The 17,049-nt window shown below is 42.5% G+C and overlaps 1 protein-coding gene and 1 long non-coding RNA gene across 3 annotated transcripts; both read right to left on the bottom strand.

The window, feature by feature from the left end:
- Window positions 1–2,850: 2,850 nt before the first annotated feature.
- Window positions 2,851–3,898, bottom strand: LOC116356158 (uncharacterized). The gene is made up of 3 exons (XR_004204619.1): window positions 3,719–3,898; window positions 3,572–3,628; window positions 2,851–3,473 (listed from the first exon to the last, which is right to left on the bottom strand). It is a non-coding gene; the product is annotated as an uncharacterized LOC116356158 (long non-coding RNA).
- Window positions 3,899–14,697: 10,799 nt separating this feature from the next.
- Window positions 14,698–16,809, bottom strand: LOC109879449 (coagulation factor V-like). Of its 2 annotated transcripts, XM_031800098.1 has the most exons (3): window positions 16,669–16,809; window positions 16,522–16,577; window positions 14,698–16,432 (listed from the first exon to the last, which is right to left on the bottom strand). In XM_031800098.1, exon 3 carries the CDS (start codon window positions 16,037–16,039, stop codon window positions 15,038–15,040), a length of 1,002 nt encoding a protein of 333 aa, XP_031655958.1. In that variant the 5' UTR covers window positions 16,040–16,432; window positions 16,522–16,577; window positions 16,669–16,809; the 3' UTR covers window positions 14,698–15,037. The 2 variants fall into 2 exon arrangements, with proteins under 2 accessions (XP_031655958.1, XP_031655959.1); XM_031800099.1 differs by lacking the exon at window positions 16,522–16,577 and having other exon boundaries at window positions 16,669–16,769.
- Between the last annotated feature and the right edge of the window lie 240 nt (window positions 16,810–17,049).

The following is a 17,049-nucleotide window of genomic DNA, read 5'->3' as shown; positions in this document are numbered from 1 at the left end:
CTGTCCCGTCAATGTGGATAGGGGGCTGCTCCCTCTGCTGTTTCCTGAAGTCCACGATCATCTCCTTCTTTTATTTTCCTGACACCCAAACTCCGAGGGCCCTTACCTCCAACCTGATGGCCGGCTCGTCGTTGTTGGTAATCAAGCCTACCACTGCAGTGTCGTCTGCAAACTTGATGATTGAGTTGGAGCCATGCTTGCATGGCCCCGAAGTCGTGGGTGAACAGGGAGTACAGGAGAGGGCTGAGAACGCACCCCTGTGGGGCTCCAGTGTTGAGGATCAGTGGGGTGGAGATGTTGTTACCTACCTCCACCATCTGTGGGCGGCCCGTCAGGAAGTCCAGGACCCAGTTGCACAGGGCGGGGTCGAGACTCAGGGTCTCAGGCTTAATGACGAGTTTGGAGTGTGCTATGGTGTTAACCTGTCTAGGACTGTGATTCCGCTAGTGGAACCCCTCGCCAACAGCCAATGAAATTGCAGGGTGCCAAATACAAATCATCAGAAATCTCATAAATCAAATAAATCAGATAAAATGCTCGTTAATCCAGCCACAGTGTCTGATTTCAAAAATGCTTTACACGAAAGCTCCACAAATGATTATGTTAGGTCACCACCAACTCATTGAAAAACCCAGCAATTTTTCCAGCCAAAGAGAGGAGTCACAAATAGCACAAATAGAGAGAAAATTCATCACTAACCTTTGATGATCTTCATCAGATGACACTCATAGGACTTCATGTTACACAATACATGTATGTTTTGTTCGGTAAAGTTCATATTTATATCCAAAATCTAATTTTACATTGGCGTGTTACGTTCAGTAGTTCCAAAACATGCAGTGATATTGAGGAGAGCCACATGAATTCACAGAAATACGCATAATAAATGTTGATGAAAATACAACTATTATACATGAAACTTTAGATACACTTCTCCTTAATGCAATAAATAACATTAGAAATATTCACTTACCTTTGATGATCTTCATCAGAATGCACAGCCAGGATTCGCAGTACCACAATAAAAGCTTGTTTTGTTCGATAATGTCCATCATTTATGTCCAAATAGCTTCTTTTGTGAGGGTGTGCGGTAAACAAATCCAAACGCACGTTCAGGTCCAGCCGAACGTCGGACAAAAAGTTCAACATTTATATTACAGGTCGTAGAAACTTGTCAAACAAAGTATAGAATCAATCTTTAGGCTGTTTTTATCATAAATCTTCAATAATGTTCCAACTGGAGAAATCCATTGTCTGAAGAAAAGCAATGGAACGAGAGCTAACTCTCTCATGACCACGCGTCACGAGCCTGTGGCACTCTGCCAGACACCTGGATCAATCCCCTCTCATTCTCTTTCCCTTCATAGTAGTAGCCTCAAAGTCCTAGACTGTTGACATCTAGTGGAAGCCTTAGGAAGTGCAACATGACCCCATTTACACTGTATATTAAAATGGAAGAGTTGAGAAACTACAAACCTCAGATTTCCCACTTCCTGGTTGGATTTTTCTCAGGTTTTCACCTGCCATATGAATTATGTTACTGTTAGTGGAATTCTAAATTCCTCTGTATTATTTCCCAATCAGAATTCATTACTCTGTCAATGCATTCTAAAGGGATTATAAGACCCAATATTTTTATAAGAATGGACAGAGCCCCGGTCTTAAAAGTCAGGTAACGGCGTTTAATTCAAGAGAGTACTGGTACATACACATTTTTCCACAGGTTATAAACTGAAAATGACGTCAGCGTTTTCTAAATGTTCTATCTCTTCATGACACGGGTAGAGAGACCCTATAGTTCTCGAGCCTTCCCTCCTTGCCTAAAGCCAAGGTCAGTCATTGTAAATCAGCATTCTAGACAGTCTGGAGATAGTTCATTCATTTGTACAAAGGAACAGACCGTCATTGTTACTAAACTCCTGACTATATTATATACAATTGGGAATGGGAGCAAGAGAGAATTCATTATGTACAGTACATAATATCATTTGGACTAGTCAGTCCTGATTGAAATGTATACATAATTAGTCATCATTGATAAAAATTCCCTTAACAGTTACATTCACATCATTCAAACAGTTTTAGAAACTTCAGAGTGTTTTCTATCCAAAACTACTAATAATATGCATATTAGCATCTGGGACAGAGTAGCAGGCAGTTTACTCTGGGCACCTTATTCATCCAAGCTACTCAATACTGCTCCCCTGTCACCAAGTTAAAATGGTCTCATAGGGGCTGTTTTGAATGTTTAATAAGGTCGGATCTTTTCAAAACTTCATGTGTGATTAGGCAACCCTCAAGAACTGTAAATCAGTCATTTCTCCCAACAGATGTCAAAGAAAAGCTCTCACACACGGATGAAGTGACACCGTGCGGGGTTTAAAGACAGAGCCTGCAATGGCATTACCATAATCTCTAGGCTGTGCCGAGTTCAAAAAGATGCACCGCTTGACCATAGCTTAATTTATTTTAAAGTAGGCCCATAATGAAGCCTGGCCCTAAATTGCAGGTGCTTTTGGGTGACAGCGGGAGAACAGTTAGGGTTAGAAGCACAATTCGACCTCAGGAACATTCTGTGCAAACCTTGACCATGTGGCTTTAAACTTTTTTTTAACCTTTATTTTACTAGGAAAGTCAGTTAAGAACAAATTCTTATTTTCAATGACGGCCTAGGAACAGTGGGTTAACTGCCTGTTCAGGGGCAGAACGACAGATTTGTACCATGTCAGCTCGGGGATTCAAACTTGCAACCTTTCGGTTACTAGTCCAGCGCTCTAACACTAAGGGACAGGTAGTGTATGAACATATGAGGGAGCTCTGACAAGTTAGAGAACTTTAGAATTTGAACTACCAGAAACAAGTCTGTTTATACAAGTGTTGTGAACCACATTCCCTTTTACTCCAGGCCCACAGTCTGTTACCAAACAGCAAGCACATGGTAGGCAGAAGAGATTATATTTTAAGGACAAGGTTTTTTGAAAGTAAAATGGTTTGAGCAAATCATGCAAGAGTAGCAGGAACACCAGGCTAAATCAAAAGCATAACCGTAGAACCTAAAAGTGTGTCAGCAATATCGCTACATCAGAAGTCAATTTAGTCGTATGGTGATAAAAACAATTCATAACATTGTATCGTCCACCCCTGTAAACAATTTGCATGACGATGTACAAGTGAAGGAGATCCTCATTTCAAACAAACACATTAGTTGGCACATTTCCCCACCTCAGTTACCTTTAACGTTTTCAAAAGGAGGCACAGTAACATGGGAAAGACAATTAAGGAGTTGGGCAATCCAAATTCTGATCTCCCTAGTTGAGTGGTCGGGCCGTCTGTTCAAGGCCTGTTGCTCCTGCTGAGGCGCCGGGGCCTGTCGCTCCTGCTGAGGCGCCGGGGCCTGTCGCTCCTGCTGAGGCGCCGGGGATAGGATCCAGTTGGTTCAGGTCTACTGTAGGCAGGATGCCCATGAGCGTTACCTAGGAAACAAAGAAAACATTGTGGTAAAATGCCATTCTTAAGCAATCGGGACTAGACTTCTGTGATTTGACCTGAATTAGTGTAAACCAAAACGCACCTTTTAAGTGTAAAACAAGTTATCCCTCCAATTAGCAGGCAACAAATCCAAGAAACACTACAAAACAGTCAGACAGTTAAACATAAATAACCAGTGAACACTTTAAGACATGGTAAACAAACCAGATGAACACATTGAAAAACTAACCTCAAAGAGAGTCCAAAAGTCACAGCCATTTTAGTGATCAAAACACACAACAAAACCGTTGTTTGCTGTTTTGGTTGCACCTCATAACGGAATTCCAGACCTTTCTAACCTGGCTGGCTAATCTGTCAGCCAATAAACTTCATTTCCATTGGTTCAATTTCCCAATTGCGATTAGGTACTCCGGATGTCATACAGCTGGTGTGCACTGGTGTACTGGAGGGTGGAGTTTGCACATCATGGACCAATCCGATGGTTTTAAAGAATGAACTCTACCCATCCATTCTGGACTGTGCCAATTGTTTTTTAACAGGAGTCGTCCGTTGACGTATGGTGAACTCAGCAACGTTTTAAAGAAAAACAGAGAATTGATGAATGCATATTCAATTTCATACATATTTCTGTAGCTGCCAAATTCTGATCTTTTCCCCACTAATTTGTCTTTTCACCAATCAGATCAGCTATTTTACCCATAACTTGGGGCAAAAGATCAGAATTGGGCTACCTGTGTTAACACAGCCTGTGTGGCTGGGACCAAACAGACTATGAGGGAGTTTATCGTTGCTTCCAAACAGACTTCGGCCACTTTCCAAAGCTTAGACCTATGCTGACGTCTGACAGATCTTACATCACCTTGATAGGTATTTCAAGTATCAGCTAACCACATCATATGTCAGTGGATGACACAATTGATGACGTGGCACGCAACCATTGGTTGCCTCACCTGTAGAACATGCCCTATGGCTGTGTTACACAGGCACCCCAATACTGATCTTTTTCCCACAAATTTGCCTTTTGACCAATCACATCAGATCTTTTCAAGACAGATCTTTTCACGTCAGATTTTTTTCAGAGCTAAATGGTCAAAAGATGAATTAGTGAAAAAAATATCAGAATTGGGGTACCTTTGTAAATTTGCCTAAGATGGAGTTCTACTAACCTGAACCGTGGCACACCGGTTGGTGATTTGAATGGGCAAATCCTCACTGATGTGTATCAAAGTAGTATAGTGGAGGTAAACACTTTATCAATTCATAAGGCTGATGGAACAAATCAAAATCTTTACGTTAAAGTGCATTTTAAGTGCATGAATATGTACACGGCGGTAGGCCTATGCAGAATCTTTCAAAATGCAGTTGACGTTTAAAAATGTGCACCGCACCAGAGCAGGCTGGTGGGAGGAGCAATAGGAGGACGGGCTGATTGTAATGGCTGGAATCAATGGAATGGAGTCAAACATATCAAACATATTGGAAACTCTGTTCCATCAATACCATTCAAGGCCATGAAAATAAGCCCATCCTCCTGTAGCTCCTCCGCTACACCTCACATTTGATCAGTTTCATGTACCGATATTTGGAGAGAGTTGGTAATATCCGTTATAGCTCAGACGCACCGGTAGGATTGTGAAATGTTTGCCGGCCGATTAGTATTTAACACCTCCCAACATTGTCGACAGTCAATCTATTTATGTTCACACAGAAAAGATTGTAACGTCTTCAACCACTCAGCCTTGTTAAAATATTCCAAACCAGAAGGTAGTGTTTGTTGGCATTGCATGTCCGTTTGTGTTGCTTTATGGTCTAGTCAATGTTAGCTAGCTGTGCTGGTGTTGTAGAAAGCCCTTGTTGATACTAGTCAAATGGCCACAGCTAGATAACTAGCTAGCAAGATGACAAAGAAACAATTTTATCCACTCTCCATAATTGCATACAGCCCATAGAGACATGTTTTTTAGCTACCTGGCTAATGTTAGCTAAATGGTTACCATGATTCGCTAGCTAGCTAGCTGATGTACTAGCATTATGCTGCACTCACCACACCATTCGTTTCATATGAAGTGTGTGTGACTGACTTGCTCAGTGGCTAACTAATAAGATGGTGTACATTATCAAACCTAACAAAAAAATCCTTCTTCAAACACAAAACTCTTAGCTAGACATAAAATATATAAAGACTTGAAAATTAAAAATGTATTATGCAACGTTATGGTTTTAGGTAGAACAATTCTGATGAAAATTGCCCTCTTTTTTTTTTCTTGTCACTCCCCCACGTGGAGGTTCGTGCTCTCTGATTGGCTCAAAGTCAAGTTGTCAGTCAAAGTCAGGTTCATCCGTACAGAGTAGGAATGTATTTTGTTCTAGCATGATATTGAATGGACTCATACTGTGATAAGTACCTAGCCGCACTCTGTCCGCAGTCAGACAATGAATGCTAGACATTGAAGGAACGTTGATTTGAACAACAAAAGAGCACATATGAGTTTATAAAATATTTCCCTCAACATTTCTATGGTAGTATTTTGGCTTGTCTACTTTGAAGCAAGGTAAGACATCCCTCATAATATGAAGAAAAGACGTCAAGGTTTCAAACAATTAAGAAACAGATCAAATATAGAGATAGTAATGATAGAAATAACTACCTTCTGATAGATGGAAGGCTTTCCCAAAAACATTCTCTATTAAATGTTAACCAGCTACAAAGAAGCCTATACCTACCCGTCAGAATGATTTCATGACTACTTGCATCAATCAAGTGACCTTTTGTTCTGCAAACTCCATCTCATGTGCTACAGAAACACTGCTAACCCAAAAACAGTACTCTGTGCCTGCTCACTTGAATTAAAGTGTAACTACACTAAAGAAATCAAATTTTTATACAATTTTCCCAGACCTTAAAGGTGGTCTCCTGATTTTACATCCAATGTTGTTGTTTTTATATTAAGAAAGTGTGACCTTTGCAAAACCATGAAAATGAAAAAAATGCTTCTACGGGTCTCAAAAAGCAAAATGAACATGACAAGACCTGAATTAACTTTAAAAGGCCTTAAATAAAAAGCTTGTGGTACGCTCAGTGCTCCATTGACACTTCACAGAGATACGCTTGTTTTTGTGACAAATATTTTAAAAAGAACAGTAATTTTGCATTAATATGAACAGCATATGTTAAAATATTTACATGTCGTGTCGTTAAATAGATAACTATCTCACCTCTATATTGTTTTATGTCCTCTTGATTCTAGAAGAAAGATGACGAGTTCAACGGTGAGCCTGTCATGTAGTCTTCATTCTGACACGGCATCCACGATGACATAGACAAGAGTTTCAGTAGTAGAGGTAATATTTCATTGTGGATATAAACATAGTTGTAATACATTTAATTGCTATTAATGATTAAGACACATGCGTCCTCAGAAACACGACCCCGCCAAGCCGCACTACTTCTTAACACCCGCCCTCTTAACCCGGAAGCCAGCGGCACCAATGCGTTGGAGGAAACACCGTTCAACGGATGACTGAGGTCAGCCTGCAGGTTCCCGGTCAACCACAAGGAGTCGCTAGAGTGCAATGAGCCAAGTAAAGACCCACCCCCCCTGGCCAAACCCTCCCCTAACCCGGACGATGCTGGGCCAATTGTGCACCTCCCGGTCACGGGCAGTTGTTACACAGCCTTGGATTAAACCCGGATCTGTAATGACGCCTCAAGAAATGTGATTCAGTGGCTTAGAGACGAGTAGGTCATTTTCTGTCCTGCTGCTGTCTGGTTCTACAAGATTTCCCAGATTTTTTATAGATTTTTTGCTCCAGCCTCCATTGATTTAGTCACTGTAATCTTGGCCATCCTACAAGGGTAGAAACTGCCAAAATTGTTGAACTTCTCCAGGCACCACTACACACTGTGTACAGTAATCTGTGGCGCTCAGTCATGTTGTCAATGGAAAATCCAAAAACATACATAATCTGTTTTCCATGTATCAGAATACACATGGTATTCACCATCCAACAAAATTCTTACTTGCAGGTTCCTTCTCGACAATGCAACAACTAATAACATATAAGAATACAAGCATAAAGTAAATGGCTCAGTAGAAAGCATACAAAGCAGTAAACTGATAAGCCCTCAGCGCCACCATCTTATTTCCATATGTGGAAGATTTTTCAAACTAGTTTTCATTGGAAAGGCAGGTAACGACAACGATTCCCGGTACGGCAACCTTGAGGTAGTCAGGTGATACGTTCGGCATTCGACCGACCACGGACCAAGTAGCTGACAACAAACTAAAGTGAGTTTAGAGACATTACTAACAAAAATCTGCACCGGCAATAAGAAACTGTCCAGGCAGTTGTTGTCGTCTTCTTCTTCTATGATAAAATGGCGATCTGCAAACCAATGTTAGAAGGTGCATGCCGCCACCTACGGTGCTGGAGTGTCAATCGCTGTTTAAAACATTTATAAATCCTAACTCAGTACTTCTGAGAAAATAAAAAAGAGCCGTACTAACTTATAATAGACCCTCCCACAACCTCCAAATCCCTTCCTAACCCAGTCCAACCTCAATGACCCTACACTTCAATCTTTACCTCTCTTCAACATACTTACAACAATATAACAACACATTGTCCAATGTTTCATCAGCCATACAATCCAGACTCAATCCACATGTTTGCGAACCAGATGTAATGACGAGGTCAATGTACAATGCCCTAAGCGCAAACCAGCAAACACCAGCTCTCCCTTCCTAATCTAACTTTTGAATCTTGTTCCACCGAACTTTCTTTGGAGGGCATATAAATTCCGGTCCTTGTGCTAAGTCTCATCTCTTCTGCCACACATCTATCAACGTGGCTCTGATATTACATTTGGCCTCACCTCTACCCGGTAGAACACCCACTGGAGGGAAACTATTATCGCCACCATTTACACTGAGTATACTCACAATTCATCCGTTAGTCTTCTATATATCTGCACATCAATTTCAGGAACGTAAACGCCTGCTCCTGTGCGCCCAATATCTGGGTCCTTGGAACCATCTGTGAAAAGTGGTAGAAAAGTGTAAAAAAACATAGATCAATGTAGTTGTCAACCAGTTTCACTGACTTATGCCCAATATTTCCTTTTCTCTACCAAGATCAACAACAGGTTCTGGGAGTAACCATGGAGGAACATCCCCTATGACCACAAATGACCTCTGACTCCCTCAAACCACTCACATCAGCAAACTTTCCAACTGTCCAACCAAAACCCCTGCCTTGTCTACTAGCATATCCCCAACATTCATCTAGAACAGTAGCAGTGGGATGCTCAACCTCACATCCTTTCAACCCAATAAGCTACTGACAATGTTTTGCATATCCAAAGGCATCGCACCTGCCTCCACTAGTAAGGCACATACAGATGTTGATTTAAATGCACCAAATACATATCCTTTGTTATGACGTGACTTTCATTAATGTGATTACTGTCATTTATTTAATCCACTATGTTTAATTGTTAACACGTTTAAATGAACTAATTAGGAATTTGGGGCAGCGCGGAAGAGGTTGTTTAACAAGTTAACAAGTTTCGATAACAGTCACTTAATAACCTCTTGAAACTAGGGGGCACTATTTTTTTGGGGGGGAAAATAACGTTCCCAAAGTAAACCACCTATTTCTCAGGACCAGATAATAGAATATGCATATAATTGACAGCTTAGGATAGAAAACACTCTAAAGTTTCCAAAACTGTCAAAATATTGTCTGTGAGTTTAACAGAACTGATATTGCAGGCGAAAGCCTAAGAAAAATCCAATCAGGAAGTGACTCGTGTTTTGAAACCATTGTGTTCCTATGAATCCCTATTGGCCAATGAAAGGGATATCAACCAGATTCCTTTTTCTACGTATTCCCTACAGCATTTTGATGATGAAGAATGAGCATAAACGACTACATTGCGTAAGTGGCCAGCTGAGGGCTCGTGACCGCCATTTCCAGTGGATTTCTCGACATAACGTGACCAACAAACAAAAGAGGGGATATACTGTGTTCAATACCGGAGGAAAACAATGTGTTGCGAGATTTCAGGTCATGCGCCTCCAACAAAGATTACACTTCCCTCTACCCTCGTTCTGAACAGTGCTACTTTTTCATTTCTCAAAGGAAAAACCTCAACCAATTTCTAAAGACTGTTGACATCCAGTGGAAGCGATAGGAACTGCAAGAAAGTCACTTAGAAATCTGGATTCCCAATTTAACCCATTGAAAAGAGAGTGACCCACCCCAAAAAAATCTGAATGGTTTGACCTCGGGGTTTCGCCTGCCAAATAAGTTATGTTATACTCACAGACATGTTTCAGACAGGGTTAGAAACTTCAGAGTGTTTTCTATCCAAATCTACTAATAATATGCATATCTTAGCTTCTGGGCCTGAGTAGCAGGCAGTTTAATTTGGGCAAGCTTTTCATCCAAATTTATGAATGCTGCCCCCTACCCTAGAGAAGTAAAAAAAAAAAAACTACTAAGGACACCAATAATAAGAAGAGACTTGCTTGGGCAATGGAAGAAACATGAGCAATGGACATTAGACAGGTGGAAATGTGTCCGTTGGTTTGATGAGCCCAAATGAGTCCACAGCATTCTGCAGCGATATGCCATCCCATCTGGTTTGCGCTTAGTCAAACTATCATTTGTTTTTCAACAGGACAATGACCCAAAACACACCTCCAGGCTGTGTAAGGGCTATTTGACCAAGGAGATTGATGGAGTACTGCAATAGCTGACCTCAACCCAATTGAGATGGTTTGGGATGAGTTGGACCGCAGAGTGAAGGAATAGCAGCCAACAAGTGCTCAGCATATGTGGGAACTCCTTCAAGACTGTTGGAAAAGCATTCCAGGTGAATCTGGTTGAGAGAATGCCAAGAGTGTGCGAAGCTGTCATCAAGGCAAAGGGTGGCAACTTTGAAGAATCTCATATAAAATATATTTTGAATTGATTAACACAGTTTTGGTTACTACATGATTCCATATGTGTTATTTCATAATGTTGATGTCTTCTATTATTCTACAATGTAGAAAACAGTAATAATAAAGAAAAACCCTGAATGAGTCCAAACTGGTACTGTACACTGAAAAACTATAAACACAACATGCAACAATTATCAAATTTACTCAGTTATAGTTCATATAAGGAAATCCATGGATTTCACATGACTGGGCAGGGGCTTTTAATCAGGGCAAGGTGACCGGAAACATGACCGAATACAAACAGTGTAGCTGGTCCCTCCGCAATTCAATCAAACAAGCTAAGCGTCAGTATAGAGACAAAGTGGATTCGCGAGGTATGTGGCATGGTCTACAGTCAATCACGGACTACAAAAGAAAAACCAGACCCATCGCGGACCACGATGTCTTGCTCCCAGACAGACTAAACAACCTCTTTGCTCGCTTTGAGAACAATACAGTGTCACTGACACGGCCCGCTAGCAAAACGGGCTCTCCTTCACTGCAGCCAACGTGAGTAAAACATTTAAACATGTTAACCCTCGCAACGCTGCAGGCCCAGATGGCATCCCCGGCTGTGTCCTCAGAGCATGCGCAGACCAGCTGGCTGGTGTGTTTACGGACATATTCAATCAACCCTTATCCCCGTCTGCTGTTCCCACATGCTTCAAGAGGGCCACGATTGTTCCTGTTCCAAAGAAAGCTAAGGTAACGGAGCTAAATGACTACCCCCATGTAGCACTCGCTTCCGTCATCATGAAGTGCTTTGAGAAACAAGTCAAGGACCATATCACCTCCACCCTACATGACACCCTAGACCCACTCCAATTTGCTTACCGCCCCAAAATGTCCACAGACGACGCAATCACAATCACACTGTACACTGCCCTAACCCATCTAGACAAGAGGAATACCTATGTTAATCCCACCACAGTGTCCGATTTCAAAAAGGCTTCACGACGAAAGCACACCAAACGATTATGTTAGGTGAGTTAGGTGAGTGCCTAGTCACAGAAAAACACAGCCATCTTTTCAGCCAAAAATCAGAAATAGAGAGAAAATTAATCACTAACCTTTGATCTTCATAAGATGATACTCATAGGACTTCATGTTACACAATACATGTATGTTTTGTTTGATAAAGTTCATATGTATATTAAAAAATCTCAGTTTACATTGGTGCATTATGTTCAGTGATGTTTTGCTTCCAAAACATCCGGTGATTTTGCAGAGAGCCACATCAATGTACAGAAATACTTACAATAAACATTGATAAAAGATACAAGTGTTATACATGGAATTGTGGATCCACTTCTCCTTTAATGCATCCGCCGTTTCAGATTTTATAAAAACTTTACGGAGAAACACACCATGCAATAATCTGAGTACAGCGCTCAGACACAAAAACAAGCCAGACAGATACCCGCCATGTTGTGGAGTCAACAGAAGTCAGAAAAAGCATTACAAATATTCACTTACCTTTGATGGTCTTAATCAGAATGCACTCCCAGGAATCCCAGTTCCACAATAAATGTTTGTTTTCTTCGATGAAGTCCATCATTTATGTCCAAATACCTCCTTGTTGTTCGTGCATTTAGTTCACAAATCCAAATTCATGAGGCGTGATCACTAGGTCCAGACGAAAAGTCAAAAAGTTCCTTAAAACCTCTTGATATACTACCCATCCCGGGTCCGGGAGCGTAATCATCAACTGACACTAATTAGCATAACGCAACCGACATAAATATTACTAGAAAATATTCCTATTCATGAAATCACAAGTGATATATATTGAAACACAGCTTAGCCTTTTGTTAATCACCCTGTCATCTCAGATTTTGAAAATATGCTTTACAGCCAAAGCAAGACAAGTATTTGTGTAAGTTTATCGATAGCCTAGCATAGCATTATGCCTAGCTAGCAGCAGGAAACCTGGTCACAAAAATCAGAAAAGCAATCAAGTTAAATTGTTTACCTTTGATGAGCTTCGGATGTTTTCACTCACGAGACTCCCAGTTAGAGAGCAAATGTTCATTTTTTCCCAAAATATTATTTTTGTAGGCGAAATAGCTCCATTTGTTCTTCACGTTTGGCTGAGAAATCGACCGGAAATTGCGGTCACTACAATGCTGAAAAATATTCCAAATTAGCTCCATAATATCGACAGAATGGCAAACGTTGTTTATAATCAATCCTCAAGGTGTTTTTCAAATATCTATTCGATAATATATCAACCGGGACTGGTGGCTTCTTAGTAGGATAGAGAGAAAAAATGGCCACATTTGTCCTTCACGCACAAAACACTCTGAGAGACTTCAGCTGACCACTGACGCTATGTTGACGTTCAGGCTCATTTTTCAAAATAAAAGCCTGAAAATATGTATTGTGACACTAGACACATTAGGGAAACAATAGAAAAAGGAATCTGGTTGATATCTCATTCACTGCTCAATAGGGACGCATAGGAACGCAGAGCTTTCTAAATAAGAGTCCCTTCCTGATTGGATTTTTCTCAGGCTTTCGCCTGCAATATCAGTTCTGTTATACTCAGACAATATTTTTACAGTTTTGGAAACTTTAGAGTGTTTTCTATCCTAAGCCGTCAATTATATGCATATTCTAGCATCTTGTCTTGACAAAATAGCCGTTAACTTTGGGGATGTTATTTTTCCCAAAATGAAAATAGTGCCCCCTAGATTCAAGAGGTTAACAGTCCGTAGAAATAAGCCAAACAATGTATAGAATCAATCTTTAGGATGTTTTTAACATAAATCTTCAATAATGTTCCAACCGGAGAACTCTTTGTCTTTAAAAATTCATTGGAACGCAGCTACCTCTCACGGGAGCATGCGTGATCAGCTCATGGCAGACACCTGATTGAAATAACTATTTTTGTCTCCCCCTTCACAGTAGAAGCCTGAAACAAGGTTCTAAAGACTGCTGACATCTAGTGGAAGCCTTAGGAAGTACAATATGACCCCATAGACACTGTATATCCAATAGGCAATGAGTTGAAAAACTACAAACCTCAGATTTCCCACTTCCTGGTTGGATTTTTTCTCAGGTTTTTGCCTGCCATATGAGTTATGTTATACTCAGAGACAGCGTTATACTCACAGAAATCAAACTTCAGAGTGTTTTCTATCCAAATATACTAATAATATGCATATCTTAGCTTCTGGGCCCGATTAGCAGGCAGTTTACTCTGGGCACCTTATTCATCCTGCTGCTATGGTGACCAGTGAACTGACATAAGGCGGGGCTTTACCTAGCAAAGACTTGTAGATGACCTGGACCCAGTGGGTTTGGCGATGAGTATGAAGCGAGGGCCAGCCAACGAGAGAGTACAGTTCGCAGTGGTGGGAAGTATATGGGGCTTTGGTGACAAAACGTCACTCAATTTGTTGAGAGTTTGAGGTTATTTTGTAAATGATATCGCCGAAGTCGATGATTGGTGGATAGTCAGTTTTACGAGGGTGTTTGGCAGCATGAGGGATGCTTTGTTGCGAAATAGGAATTCTAGATGCTTGCTACCATTGGAACATACAAATGGACTGTGCTATGATTTGCAGTCACTCCCTCGGTCCTTTGTTTTTCATATTGATTCTGTACTGTTGAGGAAAATTCTTACAAGGAACTGTTTCACTATATCGTTTACACCCAGTGTCTAGTGGAGGTCAGACCTGGGTAGAAAAGTGTTGGTTTATTTCAGCTTTTCAAATGCTAAAGGTACTTGAATATTTTAGGATCCCCATTAGCCGATGTCAATGGCGACAGCTAGTTTTACTGGGGTCTGACAAAAAAATAAAATGTACATATGTTTATGCTTTAAGTGTGTGTTTGTGCATCTGTTACACACACACAACCAGTGGGGGTGAGGTGTTGCTTTTTTTTAAAACCCGGTTTGCTGTTCTCGTGCGCTGTGGAAGGGAGTTCAATCCAAACATGGCTCAATATAATAATGTGCATTTGTTCTGGATTTGGGGACTGAAAAGACCCCTGGTGGCATGTCTGGTGGGGTAAGTGTGTATGTTGACTATGCAAACAATGAGAAATTAAAAGAAATGCAGTCAACCTTTCCTCAACTACCAGAAACAAAGGTAAACAAATCAGTTTGCACAAGTGGTGTGATCCACAATCCCTTTTTCTCCAGACCCAGTCTGTCCCTAATCAGCAACCGTATGGTAGACAGAAGAGAAACCCACATTTAAAAGACACAGCATTTTGGAAGTCAAATTGTTTATTGAACAAATCATGTCAGAGTAGCAGGAACACCAGGACAAATCAAAATCATAACTGTACAACCTAAGTTTCAGCAATGGAGGCCAAATCAGATGTAAATTTTTGTCGTAGGGTTTTGAAAATAATTCATACCATTGTAGTGTTCACCCCTGTAAACAATTTGCATGACGATACGCAAGTGAAGGAGATCATTTCAAACAAGCGCATTAGTTTGCACAATTCCTCACCTCAGTTACCTTTCCCCTTTTCTTCAAATGGAGGCACAGTAACAGGGGAAAGACGATTAAGGAGTTGGGCAAACCAAATTATGATCTCCCTATCTAGCTTGTTGAGGGGTCGGGCCGTCTGATCAAGGCCTGCCGCTGCTGCAGCAGCGGAACGGGAGCCGGAAGTTGCTTCAGCTGAGGCATGGTTGGCAGTTGCTCCAGCTGAGGCATGGTTGGCAGTTGCTCCAGCTGAGGCTTGGTTGGCAGTTGCTCCTGCTGAGGCGCGGGGGCCAGTTGCTCCTGCTGAGGCGCGGGGGCCAGTTGCTCCTGCTGAGGCGCGGGGGCCAGTTGCTCCAGCTGAGGCTTGGTTGGCAGTTGCTCCAGCTGAGGCTTGGTTGGCAGTTGCTCCAGCTGAGGCTTGGTTGCCAGTTGCTCCAGCTGAGGCTTGGTTGCCAGTTGCTCCAGCTGAGGCTTGGTTGCCAGTTGCTCCAGCTGAGGCTTGGTTGGCAGTTGCTCCAGCTGAGGCTTGGTTGGCAGTTGCTCCAGCTGAGGCTTGGTTGGCAGTTGCTCCAGCTGAGGCTTGGTTGGCAGTTGCTCCAGCTGAGGCTTGGTTGGCAGTTGCTCCAGCTGAGGCTTGGTTGGCAGTTGCTCCAGCTGAGGCTTGGTTGGCAGTTGCTCCAGCTGAGGCTTGGTTGGCAGTTGCTCCAGCTGAGGCTTGGTTGGCAGTTGCTCCAGCTGAGGCTTGGTTGGCAGTTGCTCCAGCTGAGGCTTGGTTGGCAGTTGCTCCAGCTGAGGCTTGGTTGGCAGTTGCTCCAGCTGAGGCTTGGTTGGCAGTTGCTCCAGCTGAGGCTTGGTTGGCAGTTGCTCCAGCTGAGGCTTGGTTGGCAGTTGCTCCAGCTGAGGCTTGGTTGGCAGTTGCTCCAGCTGAGGCTTGGTTGGCAGTTGCTCCAGCTGAGGCTTGGTTGGCAGTTGCTCCAGCTGAGGCTTGGTTGGCAGTTGCTCCAGCTGAGGCTTGGTTGGCAGTTGCTCCAGCTGAGGCATGGGGGCCAGCCGCTTCTGCCGAGGTATGGTCGGCAGTTGCTTCAGCTGAGGCGTGGGCCGCTTCTGCTGAGGCATGGTTGGCAGTTGCTTCAGCTGAGGCGCGGGCCGCTTCCGCAGAGGCTCGGGGGCCGGCGGCCGCTTCTGCAGAGGTATGGTTGGCAGTTGCTTCAGCTGAGGCGCGGGGACCAGCCGCTTCTGCAGAGGTATGGCTGGCAGTTGCTTCAGCTGAGGCGCGGGGGCCAGCCGCTTCTGCAGAGTTATGGTTGGCAGTTGCTTTAGCTAAGGTGCGGGGGCCAGCCGCTTCTGTTGAGGCATGGTTGGCAGTTGCTACAGCTGTGGCATTTGGACCTGGCGTCACACTTGCCAGAGTATTGGTGCCAGTAGCTTTAGCATTTGGAACAGACACCACACTTGCTTGGGATCCAGTTGGTTCAGGTCCAGTGCAGGCAGGATGCCCATAAGCATCACCTAGGAAACAAAACATTATGGTAAAACGCCAGCCTTCAGCTATTGGAACTAGACGGATTTGAACTGAATTAGTGTTAACCAAAACGCACCTTGAAGTGGAAAACACTTTATCCCTCCAATTAGCAGGCAACAAAGCCATGAAACACTACAAAACATTCACACAGTTAAACACAAAACAACCAGTGACAACTTTGAGAAAAGGTAATCCAACCAAATGAATACATTGAACAACTAACCTCAAAGAGAGTCCAAAAGTCACAGCCATTTTAGTGATCAAAACCACAACCGTATTCAGAACTAATGCTAGCCAGACACACTGCCAGAATATCCCTGTTGCTATGTCTAACAGCTGTTTTGGTTGCACCTTATAAAGGAATCCTAGACCATCCTATCCTGGCTGGCTAATTATGTACAGCTGTCAGCCAATTAACTTCATTTCCATTGGTTCAATTTCCAAATTGCGATTAGGTGCTCTGGGTTTCAGTCAGCTGGTGTGCACTGGTGTGCTGGAGGTGGAGTTTCCACATCATGGACCAATCTGACGGTTTTAAAGAATGAACTCTACCCACCCATTCTGGACTGAGCCAATTGTTTTTTTAACAGGAGTTGTTGTTTTA

Source organism: Oncorhynchus kisutch, linkage group LG21 (assembly GCF_002021735.2).
Source record: "Oncorhynchus kisutch isolate 150728-3 linkage group LG21, Okis_V2, whole genome shotgun sequence".
Taxonomy (NCBI): domain Eukaryota; kingdom Metazoa; phylum Chordata; class Actinopteri; order Salmoniformes; family Salmonidae; genus Oncorhynchus; species Oncorhynchus kisutch.
Note: the sequence above shows the minus strand (reverse complement) of the source record. Positions and strands in the feature narration are given on the sequence as shown.